At 59.7% G+C, this 10,937-nt stretch overlaps 2 protein-coding genes across 18 annotated transcripts; one reads left to right on the top strand and one right to left on the bottom strand.

The window, feature by feature from the left end:
- The first annotated feature begins 1,013 nt into the window (after window positions 1-1,013).
- On the top strand, window positions 1,014-3,058 carry Smim29 (small integral membrane protein 29). 6 transcript variants are annotated; one of them, XM_017601591.2, is made up of 5 exons: window positions 1,047-1,165; window positions 2,052-2,236; window positions 2,392-2,417; window positions 2,570-2,675; window positions 2,781-3,058. In XM_017601591.2, the coding sequence occupies exons 1-5, from the start codon at window positions 1,111-1,113 to the stop codon at window positions 2,844-2,846; spliced, it is 438 nt and encodes a 145-aa protein (XP_017457080.1). In that variant the 5' UTR covers window positions 1,047-1,110; the 3' UTR covers window positions 2,847-3,058.
- Window positions 3,059-3,147: 89 nt separating this feature from the next.
- Window positions 3,148-10,842, bottom strand: Hmga1 (high mobility group AT-hook 1). 12 transcript variants are annotated; one of them, XM_006256157.5, is made up of 6 exons: window positions 10,146-10,298; window positions 9,790-9,901; window positions 7,162-7,338; window positions 5,838-5,921; window positions 5,265-5,315; window positions 3,148-4,376 (listed from the first exon to the last, which is right to left on the bottom strand). In XM_006256157.5, the coding sequence occupies exons 3-6, from the start codon at window positions 7,294-7,296 to the stop codon at window positions 4,323-4,325; spliced, it is 324 nt and encodes a 107-aa protein (XP_006256219.1). In that variant the 5' UTR covers window positions 7,297-7,338; window positions 9,790-9,901; window positions 10,146-10,298; the 3' UTR covers window positions 3,148-4,322. The 12 variants fall into 12 exon arrangements, with proteins under 12 accessions (XP_006256219.1, XP_063135006.1, XP_006256220.1 ...); XM_063278936.1 differs by having other exon boundaries at window positions 7,195-7,338; window positions 10,146-10,296; XM_006256158.5 differs by lacking the exons at window positions 9,790-9,901; window positions 10,146-10,298 and adding an exon at window positions 10,662-10,842.
- Between the last annotated feature and the right edge of the window lie 95 nt (window positions 10,843-10,937).

Here is a 10,937-nt window from a genome sequence, read left to right as displayed (position 1 = left end):
GATGGAGGTGAGGAGGAAGAAGGGATGGGAGAGGAGAAGAAACGGTAGGAGGAAGAGAGAGCTTGGTAGAGAGTTGGTAGAATATTTGGCTACCATTCTGGAAGCCTGGAATCCTAGCATTTAGGAGGTGACCTGAATGAGGCAGGATGAGGAATTCAAGATGTCAGGGGTACATGAGATAGAGGGGGGGGTGCTATCTCCCCGGCATGGTGCTACATGCCCACCCAGCATCCAGGAGGCTCACACACACAAGCACAAGGTTGCCCTGAGCTATACTGCAAGTTCAAAGCCTGCCAGGGATGATCACGTAAAGACTCTGCCACAGCCAAAAAAAAGTTGTAGAGTCTCATGTTGATGTGTGTCTTGCCTGCATCACCTAGTGTGCCTAGTGTCCGTGGGGCACAGAAGAGGGTGTTGCAGCCTCCGGAAATGGTTGTGAGCCACCTCATGGGTGCCGGGAACCTAACCTGAGTCCTCAGTAAGAAGTGCTCTTAACCGCTGAGCCTCTTCCTCCACTAAACGTAGATCTTACTCAGATTTCTCCAGTCCGAGTAACTTTAATGGTCTGACCATGACAACTTGGACACAGGCTTACCAAGTTGCCCGTGACCCAAGCAAGCTGCACCCTGCTGCTCCATCTGTGCCCCCCACCCCCACCCTGCACCGGGAAAGCGCTCCAAGGAGCAAGCATTTATTTGGCCCACAGGATGTGCTGGGCTCCTGTCTCGCGCCATCATTTTAGCTTCACCACAACCTGCTTTGAAGACCTGAGGACAGAAAGGAGGGAGGCCCTCCCCTCGACAGTCGCCGAGCTCCTGCAGTGACCACTCGCCCCGCCCGCCCGTGTGCAGCCAGGAAAGCGCGCCGCCCCGCAACCTTCCCGATGCACGGCCCTCGGTCGCCCCCTGTTGCCGCGGCGTGGACACTGCAGGCCCCTTCTGGCCCGCCCACTCGCCTCCGGATTGGCCATTATGCTCGACTGGGTCGCTAAGGCCCCGCCTTCTCTCCGGGTTCTTTGATCACGCGCCGGAGGGCTCTTCCGGGGCCGGAGCCAACCGGAGGTGTTGCTGTCAGGGCTGCACGGCGGGAGGTAAGGCATGGCCGGGTTGGATGGATGGGCAGCAGCGCGCCCGCACGGAGCAGCTCGGGGTGCCGGGGTTCCAAGGTACCCAGGCGGGCATCGGCCCCTCGACACCCCCTCCCCAGTACACCCCATCCTATCCGCGCCTTGGGACCATCTGCCTGCCGAGGCGGGCCAGCATCCTACGAGCGGCCTCATACCTTTCCGTTTCTGGCTTGTCCCCTCGGCCTGAGACCCGGAGCTCGCTACTGGGAACTGGCAAAACTGACCTACGGATATGGGCGCAGTTAGCCGGTACCTCTTCCTCTATCTGAGAGTCCGGGACAGGAACTTGGGTCATCTCAATGCCGCCTCCCAAGGATGATCTCGTATCTGTGGATGGGGGCCATCCTCTCCACCCCTGCCTGTCAGCGCTGGCCGGGAGGGGAGGGGCATAGGCGGAGCCCCGGGTGTACTAGAGGAAGGGGGCTAGATACTGTCCATCTATATAGTGTCCACACTCGTACCTGAGCCCGATACTGAGGACAGAGTATAGGGTTACACCAGGGACAAGGAGGGTGTAGGACGTAAGCCTGCGTGCGGCTCCTAGCTCGTAGCGTGGGAACGGAACCAGAACCCCCTTCACAGGATCCTAGCTCACCCCTCCAGCGCAGTGCAGGCCTTATTTATCTTTCCCTCCATTTAGCCGTGCACCTGCACCTAACCTTCCCCAAGCAGTTGACACCCTGCAAATGTCTACCAGGCATCTGAGCTAGGCCACACCCTCTTGTTTGTAGGTGCTGGGCAGGAAACAGGCAGGCCTGGCTGAGATCTGGGTCTGTCCTTAGTACTTAGAGCCATGGTTACCTAGGGATCATCCCAGTGTTTCGCTTTAAGTTTCCCCGGATTTCCACTCCCGGTCTTGGGGAGGGATACAGACCTGCTTGTCACCATAGGTACAACTGATAACCTTCCCTCCTCCCACCCCCAGGGAGCCCAGGGGAGGCGCCCTCCCTAGGCCACCACTACTCATGCAGTCCACTCCGCCCTCTGGCCTCTGATGTCATGAGTAACACGACAGTGCCCAATGCCCCCCAGGCCAACAGCGACTCCATGGTGGGTTACGTGTTGGGGCCTTTCTTCCTCATCACCCTGGTCGGAGTGGTGGTGGCCGTGGTAAGGAGCCCCCACAGCAGACTTGCCTGGGGAGGCTGCCGGGCGGGCATGGTATGGTGGCCACAGCATCTCAGCTGTTAAGGGTGTGGAAGTGGGTCCTCACACTGGGCCATGCTCGCCTCCCCAGCTTCCACAGTCCCATGTCTCTGTTACAGGTAATGTATGTGCAGAAGAAAAAGCGGTGAGTGTCCTAACTCCCTGGTGCTCTACCATCTACCTTAGAAATGGTTTCCTTTTCGGGCTGATGGTATCTCTGGTTTAAGGGAGGGGAGTAGACATGGATTCAAGAGCAGGACTGGGGTCCGGGCTCAGTCATGCTTTCCTGTTGCCCAGGGTGGACCGGCTTCGCCATCACCTGCTTCCCATGTATAGCTATGACCCGGCAGAAGAGCTCCACGAAGCTGAACAGGAGCTGCTGTCTGATGTGGGAGACCCTAAGGTGAGTACTTCCGGGTAAGAACCATGTTGCAACAAGAGGCCGGTTCCCCCTCACTTTAAGCAGCCAGGCAGTCATGGGGCTGCAGCATCTTGCTCTTCCTGACAGGTGGTTCATGGCTGGCAGAGCGGCTACCAGCAGAAGCGAATGCCCCTGCTGGACATCAAGACATGAAGGTCTGCGCCACTTGTCACCCACCCAGATAGGTACGGGGCATCTGAACACCCACAGCTGGCCCCGAGCCAGGCCTACCAGGCACTAGTGGGCCTCTCTTCCTTGTGGAGTGGGTATAGCACAGCACCTCGTCTCCTCTAGCCAATTCCCATGGTGACCGGCCCAGATGTATAGTTGTATATATTTTGTAAATAAAACTTTTGTGGCCTCAAGTTACCCTCTTTGGGGAGAACTCGACGGCAGTGTGGGGCAGGTGCCTGAGCAGCACCTCTTGTCATGTGATTACACGCACACCAGAAGCTGTCCAGAAAAGGCTATTTTTTTTTTATTCAAGTAACTGCAAATAGGAAACCAGAGGGGGAGCCCCAGGCTGGGACAAATACTGGCCACCCCTCCCCCACAACAAGGGGAGGTGGTCCTATACCCTTTTCCCATCCAAGTGGGCCCCCCCTCCTCACTCTGCTGCAGCATCCACGGGGCGGGGGCCCCATCTTCCCTAGCGTGGGGTACTCGGTAACCAGCCTGCTGCTGCACACCAGCCCCCCCTTCCCCTAGAGTGTATTGTGTGGGGGGTACAGGCAAAATCGGGAGGATGGACATCTGGCGCTGGTAGCAGCAATGGTGGGTGTCTAAGAATGAACATTGAACAAAAAACACAACACAACTGTCCAGAGGTAGTTTGTGAACAGAGGAAAAGGTGGAACCAGAACCTTGGGGGGCAGGGAGGAGCAAAAGGAGAGGGGGGGCAAGGCGAGCTCCTTGGTGCCCTGCTAGAGGAAGAGTGTAGTGGGGGAGGCGCCTGTTGGAGCCCCGTCTGCCTTAGGTGGAAGTGCTCAGGACCTCACTCGAGATGGGTGGTAGCGCCCATCTGTCTTGTCCCAGGGAAGAGCAGCAAAGTGGGTGGAGCCAACACCATCCTACTTCCTGTTGTCCAGCCAAGGGGCTCAGCCAACCTGGTGCAGGATTCTCAGTAGGGTGGGGCAGGAGGGACTGAGAAACCCACCCGGTGACGCTTGATGGGGGACATACATGCTGGGACCTAAGCTTCCCCTGCACTGACCACACTGCTGCCGCCAGGTCAGCCATCGGGGCTTGTCGGAATGAGATGGGGCTGTGGCCCCTTAAGGCCAGGGAATGCTCCAAGGACCCTCTACAGGGAAGCCAGGAGCAGCAGGGCAGGAGGGACCTGCGAAACAAAGCGCCCGGAGAGCTAAGAGCGAGGGCTCTGAGGGAGGCACGCAGCAGGCTGGGCTGCGGCTTGATGGGAAGTTAACCTTGTCAGGAGGGGGCAGGTGTGTTGGGGAGGAGGGCACAGGGACTGAGCCAAATCCTGCTCCCGTGGGTGCCGCAGAGCCTGCAGCTGGTGCCTGGTGCGGTAGTGTGCAGTGGGGGCGGGGCGGGGCCTGGGAGCAGGGCTTCCAGTCCCAGGGGAAGGCCGCTCCTCAGTGGCCAAGGAGCAGGCGGCACTGCAAGTGGTCACTGCTCCTCCTCCGAGGACTCCTGGGAGATGCCCTCCTCTTCCTCCTTCTCCTGTGGGAGGCAGAGCGACTCAAGGACTGGCCTTCATTCTCAGCCAACACCCCTCCCTCCCAGGCTCTCCTCTGCAGAAGGGGGATGAGTCAGGGCTGAGTGTGTGGGTGACTCAGCAGCCTCCGAGCTGCTTTCATTCATAAAAATGAAGGATTTAAAGGGAGGAGAAGAAAAAAAAAAAAAAAAACCACACACACACACACACACACTTGCTCTCACACAGGCCAGACCCAGCACCAGGCCCAGGCCCGTGTGGAGGGCTGAGGAATTGGCTAGCTCTTCACAGAGGGTAAGGGACAAGAACTGGAGAGCTGGGAGGTGGCACAGGGCAGGTGTGGGGCTGGTTCCAAGAAGGTCGGGGTGTCCAGTGGCTGACCCTTCCCTGGGTGGGAGAAGTATGCGTCCCGGGGACTCACTCACTCACTGGGCGGGAATGTTAGGACGCCACAGGGCCCCACAGCCCCCACAGTGCCAGGCAAACTCCAAAACAACATGTTTCCTGTTACTCATTCCTGGGGCTCAGCCAGCAGGGCCCCCCAGCCCCTCCGCTAAGGGGTGGCTCAGCTCTCTTAATCAGGCAGCTGAGAACCAGGGCGGGCACAGTAACCTGGAGGCAGCCCGCAGGGGTTGCCCAGATAGGACAGAGCTGTTCCCTATCTAGACCTTCACTTTCTGATCTTTCCATGCGGGTCCTAGGAAGGGGACCATGGGCGCAGGACACTTTCTGAGAGCCCAGTGAGGTCCCACAGCGGGGTCTGGAGACAAGGGATTTCTGAAGAGGAAGGTAACCCTGGACCTGTGTGAGGCGCCTCAAACATTCAACACGCCCACTCCAGAGCATCCTTAACCCACCCTCCACCCAGCAAACACAGGACCGTGAGCACCTACCAGTTTCTTGGGTCTGCCCCTTGGTTTCCTCCCCGGAGTTGTGGTAACTTTCTGGGGGGGGGGGGGGGGGACGACAGGGGACATAAGTTTAAGTCCAAAGCGCTGAACAGAACCCAAGAGACACCAAAGCCCAGTGAAGGGGTGACGGGGCTGGCTCAGGGCAGCCCAGGACCCCCACGAACAGGTCCACCCAAGTCCAGCTGCCGATGACTGGCTCCAGCCCACACCCCCCCACCCAACATGCACACCCCCTCCTCCCTCACAAGTGACTCAGAGGATATGAGTCGTGGGTTAAAAAATAAAATAAAATAAAAATAAGAACGTTTTTGGGGCTGATGCCACCGTGACTCTGGCCCTCCCTGCACACACGGTTCATGTCCTCAGGATGAAGGAAGGTGACATTGTCAGCCCAGAGCTGGCACAGAGGTCTTTACTCTCTCCCTCTGCTTTGCCTTATTCTCCAGACCTGAAAAAGCTATTCCCCACTGTCCTGGGTACCCCACTTTCCACAATTAGCAGAGACCCACAGACGCCCCAGCATACACTCAGGACGCCACGTAGGAGGAGCCTCACCCGCGTCTTGGCTGTGCCCTTGTTCTTGCTTCCCTTCGGCCGGCCCCGGGGTCTCTTCGGGGTTGGCACTTCACTGGGCTCCTTCTGCAAAGACATCTGGGAGTCAGCGGAAACCAGTAACAACCAAGGCTGTAGGAGACGCAGCGGGCACACCCCCATCAAGCCCCTGAAGACTTTAGACCAAGGGAAGATAAACCAGAGATCTCTCTGGGAGAGCAGGGAACCGGTTAGATGCCCTGACCAACTCTATCATGTTTCTGATCTTTTGCAAAATGCCCAAAGCTGTAGCCTGTCTCACCTGTAAATGGTGGAATATGCCTAGTTAGCATTGCCAGATAAGTGCCAACCGTAATAAGGCAGTGTGGCCCAGCACCATTGCTATCACCCCTCCCGTCTTTACATGGGAAACACCCCTGGAGGCCAGAATCAAAGACGGTGCGTCCCAGGCATGGAGGCTTCCACTCACAATCGGTCTAGGAACCCAGGAAAGAAGCTGAGACAAGTGCAGTGTGTCTAAAGCCAGCCTGGGCCACAGGGCCACAGGGCCACAGGCTCTCATCCAAAACCAAAACCCTCTCCACAACAGGGGGGCTGCACAGCAAGCGCACCAGCCTCCACAGGGCCACCACTTGGGAGAGGGCGAAGAGCTCCGCTGTCAAGCCAGGCAGGGGGCATAGCCAACATCCTGTTAGCCAGCCTTTTGGGGACCCCAGAAAGCCAATGTCCATCCGCAGAGCCAGGGCCTAAATGAGTGATAAGTACACATCTACACAGCCCGGCCCAAGAACTCTTCCCCGCCTGACACGGGAAGTACAGCACTGGACACACCGGATGTAGAAACCTGAGGGCAACTGAACAAGAATCTGATTATCTGTTCAAAACCATGTACAGTCAGCTACACACCCGCAAAGGTGTGCTGCTCTCTGTTGGTCTCCCTGTGCCTGTACCCCGCACCCATCCCCCGCTTTTCTGGGTGAATGTTAAGACATGGGTGGCAGGGGCTGGAGAGATGGCTCAGTGATTAAGAGCACTGACTGCTCTTCCAGAGGTCCTGAGTTCAAATCCCAGCAACCACATGGTGGCTCACAACCATCTGTAATGGGATCTGATGCCCTCTTCTGGTGTGCGTGAAGACAGCAACAGTGTGCTCACATAAAATAAGTCTTAAAAAAAAAAGACGTGGGTGGCTTCGCTATGACCTCAGACACCAAGCTGAACGCCTCTGGGCAGTGAGCACGCACAAGGATACATATGCACAAGAAGAGTCAACCCCGCCCCCCCGCACCCCGAGAAAGGAAACAGAAGCAAAGCTTTAGACACCCACCTGACTCCCTACCAGCGCCGTCCCAGGACTCACCGAAGGCTGCTTGCGCGGCCTGCCCCGGCCTCGCTTCTCAGTCCCATCCTTTTCCTGCTTGGAGGCCAGGGGCTGGCTGGACTTTGAGACCGACTCGCTCATTCTGCTTCTCTATGTGTGGGGCAGCACAGAGTGAGTCTGGCTCTGTGGTGCAGGGAGACAAATCGGCAGTTACACAGGTGCTCCCACCGCCCCGTCACCCCCCACTACCCCCAGGCACACTGCCAGGGTGGCGCCTGTGAGGTACAGCCAGCTCAGACCTGGCAAGAGGGTCCCAGACCGACCTGGGGGTAAACCTGGGGCATGGCCCCAGCCCCCAGTCCTGACTGGGCCAACACCCAGCAGCTCCAACCCTGAGACACAGGACAAATGACAGAGTACAAGATCTAGCGACGGTGGCCATGTGTGGAGGAAGGAGCTGAGGGTGTCCGTGAGTAACCCCTGAGTCTTGCTTCCATAGCAACTTAGGGTAAGGGCAGATTCTCAATAGACCTTGGCAAGTGAGAGACTCTGGGTAGCAAGTAGTCCCTTACCTGAGGTGAAGGATAACTGTGTGTGTGCGTGTGGACAGACTGCCTCAAGGAGAGACTGCCCTGTACCTAAGAGATCTCCTTTGGAGAGGTCAACCAAGAGAGCCAGCGGTGTACCCCGCCCCCAGTCGCAGGCCCAGGAGACACTTGAAGCAGTCTGCTGTCCTTTGCCAGGGCAGAGGCCCGCAGCCCCATCAGTGAAGAAGGTACAGAAATCAGACGTCCTCTTTTGAGTCAACTGAGGATTGATCCTAGGGCCTCCTGTACGCTGGACAGTGCTCTTACCCCACAGGCTGCTCCCCCCCCAACCCTCTTTGCAGATTTCGAGGCAACTGGATAATTTTGACCCAACGACAAGAAAACATTTTGAAAACTTGTGATTTCTGAAACACTTAACGGTTTCCTAATTCTCGAGCATCGAGAGACTCCAGATGGTGCAGACTCGGCTAATTATTCTATTACAATATTTCAAACTCGAGACCCCCTTTAAGCAGGGTGGCTGGGCCGGCTCCGTCATTAGTGGCTCGGTCTGTTCTCTAATTACAGGCCGTGATTAGAACCTTACATTACACCACAGGTCTCCTTCAAACCAAACATCAAAATTAATCAGCTAATGAGCGCTGACCTCACACCGAGGTCTGCTGGAGGCCTTTCAGAGGGGGCTCACGGGAGAAAACCGGCCCCAGTCCCAAAGACGGCGGTGCATTCAGCTTGCCCGGAGATCCTGGCCAGTCTCCCGGACACTGTTTTGCCACCTGGTGCCTCCCCAATTCTCGCCGTTAGGGACTCTTAAACCACCTGCTCTCCTCAGTGCCCCCACTGATTTAAGCTTAGAGTCCCTGTCCAGCGGGACTGAGGAAACCCTCATCTCTTCCACCTGTTTCCGAACATCAGGGAGGCCTGGCATGCATGCCGAAGCCACATTTAGGGGTCTAAGCCCGACGTGCCTCTCTTGGGCCTCTAGCCTGTCTCAACATTTAAGTAACTACGCAGGAACGACGGGAGGGATAACATCCTGGCAGACACACTGTTAGGGTTTTTCCCTCCCTTTAAATAGCCCAGAGAAGACCCCTGAGTGACCCAAGGTCACACAGCAATGGAGGTTCCTGCGGAATGCTTACAGACCGCCACTTTGTTTACTGAGAAGCAGGTTAAGACCCTGGCGCCCTCTACTCCGGAGTGAGGGTGCCTTCGCCAGCGTCCCGGCCTGGCGGTTGTAGGCCGGCGCTTCTAGGAGCTAGGACGAGGGGGAGGGGCGCAGGCCCTGCAGGCGCGGGAAACGGCGCACCCCGACCACATGCACCGCCACGCGGGTGCGCCCGGCCCCACTTCCTGCCAGAGGGGGCACCCAAAGCCCGCCTTGGGGGCAGGAAACCTGGTGCGAGTCGCAGGAAGAAAATCCCCCTCCTCCCTCCCTGAAAACGGGGGTGGGGGAGGGCAGAAACGGGGAGTCCAAGGGACTAGTTCTAACAGAACCCAGCAAAGCAGAGGAACCAGTTTGTGGGGGCGGAGGGCAGGCCCGGCCCTGGGGGCTGAAGAGGCGCGGGGCAGGGCCAAAGGTGTGTGTGTGGGTGAAGCCCCAAAACCCAGGCCCTCGCGATCCGGCCTCTTCTACGCACAGCACTACCCTGGGAAAGGCCGAGGAGAGGCCAGAGAGGAATCTCGGGGCGCCGGGCCCCTCCCCCTCACTTCTAGAACTTCCCTGGCTAAGGGGGGCGCGCGCCCACCTCCCGCCGCTGTGCAGCGCGCGCCCCTCCCCGAGGCCGGGCTCGCCGAGCGCTAGGTGCACGGGCGCCGCCGGGTGCAGAAGCGGCGCTCGTCGCAGCCGCGCGCCCCTCCCCCTCCGAGGGCCGTCCCCCGGGGGTCTCCGCATCCCACGGTCACGAGCCGGGCACCCTCGACCTGAGGACCGAAGGACGCGGCGCCCCGAGGACGCCCACCCGGGCCCCGCCGCCTGCGCGCACAGTGCGGCCTCCCCTTTCCCGCGGCCCGCGCAAGCCCGGGGCCTGGGAATAAAGCGAGCAGCGCGCGCCCCAGGCCCCCCGGGCGCGCCGCGGACACTCACCGCGAGCTCCGCAGGCCGCCGGCGGGGCGCGCTCGGGGCTGCCGGGTGCGGCGGGGCTAGGCGCAGGGCACCGGCCTGGGCTCTGCCGCCGCCGCCGGTCGCAAATGCGGATCTGAAACCGGGAGAGAGGGCAGAGGCGCTGAGACCGCTGCGTGCGCGCCGCCCAGGCCCCCGCCGGGGATGTGTGTCACATCCGAGCTGGGGCGAGGGAACACGGACGGATCCCGCTCCCCGGAGGATGGCGAGGGGCAGGAAGCTGGGCACGGCCCGTGCGCGGCCTCAATAAATAATGTGATTAGATTCTAGACCTACAGGAAAAAAAAAAAAAAAAGCCACCCGAGCGGCGGCGAACTCACGCCTTCTTGGAGCCGCGCCAACACCAGAAATAGCCGCGACTCGGAGTCCCAATTAGAGGAGCGCAGCCCCGGCTCAGGGGAGCTTAAAAAGAGCGACCCAGGGGCGGGAGGGACGGGCCCGCCCGCGCCAGCCGTGTCACCGGGGGCGGGGCCATGCAAATGAACCCGAGGATTTAAAAGGGCGGCCGCCCGCCAGCCGCTGCCGCCGCCGCGCGCGGGCAGCTCGCCGGTGTCGTGATGGGTGCGCGCGCGGCCTACGCGGGCACGCGCGCCGACGGCCCCGGTTTCTCAGAGTCCTCGGGCAGACTGACGGAGGAGGAGCCGGTGACGGCAGCCGCGGCCCTGCTGTCGCCATGGGGTGCCAGGGACACACCTATAAGAGGCCTCCGTGGGCTCCGGCCTCGCGGGGCGCGCGTGGACGCCAGTGCCCTCGAACGTCCTCGCGTACTCCTGGGCAGCCTCCCGCGGCCTGCGCGCCGCCCCTCCACCCCACGTCGAGGGCCTCTCCTTAGTTACCCTTTGACGCCGAGCAGGTGACGGCCTGTGCGTCTCCGGTGGCCTCAAGGCGCGTGAAAACACAAGTCTCGGGAAATCCAAACGTGCAACTTGGCAAACGCCGACGGTTTAAATCTAGTAACGGCCGCCACCCAGGTGCAGGCTTCAAAGGAGCCGAGCGATTGGCCGGCTCGCCGGGGACACCGCAGGGAGGAGCCACGAGGTGACCTACTGCGTGGTGTTCAGGAAGCACGAGGTCCCATTGGTGTGACCTCCCCACCCCCGCCCCGTGACTTA

Source organism: Rattus norvegicus, chromosome 20, assembly GCF_036323735.1.
Source record: "Rattus norvegicus strain BN/NHsdMcwi chromosome 20, GRCr8, whole genome shotgun sequence".
Taxonomy (NCBI): domain Eukaryota; kingdom Metazoa; phylum Chordata; class Mammalia; order Rodentia; family Muridae; genus Rattus; species Rattus norvegicus.
The sequence above is the reverse complement of the archived record's forward strand: the minus strand, read 5'-3'. Positions and strand labels throughout refer to the sequence as shown.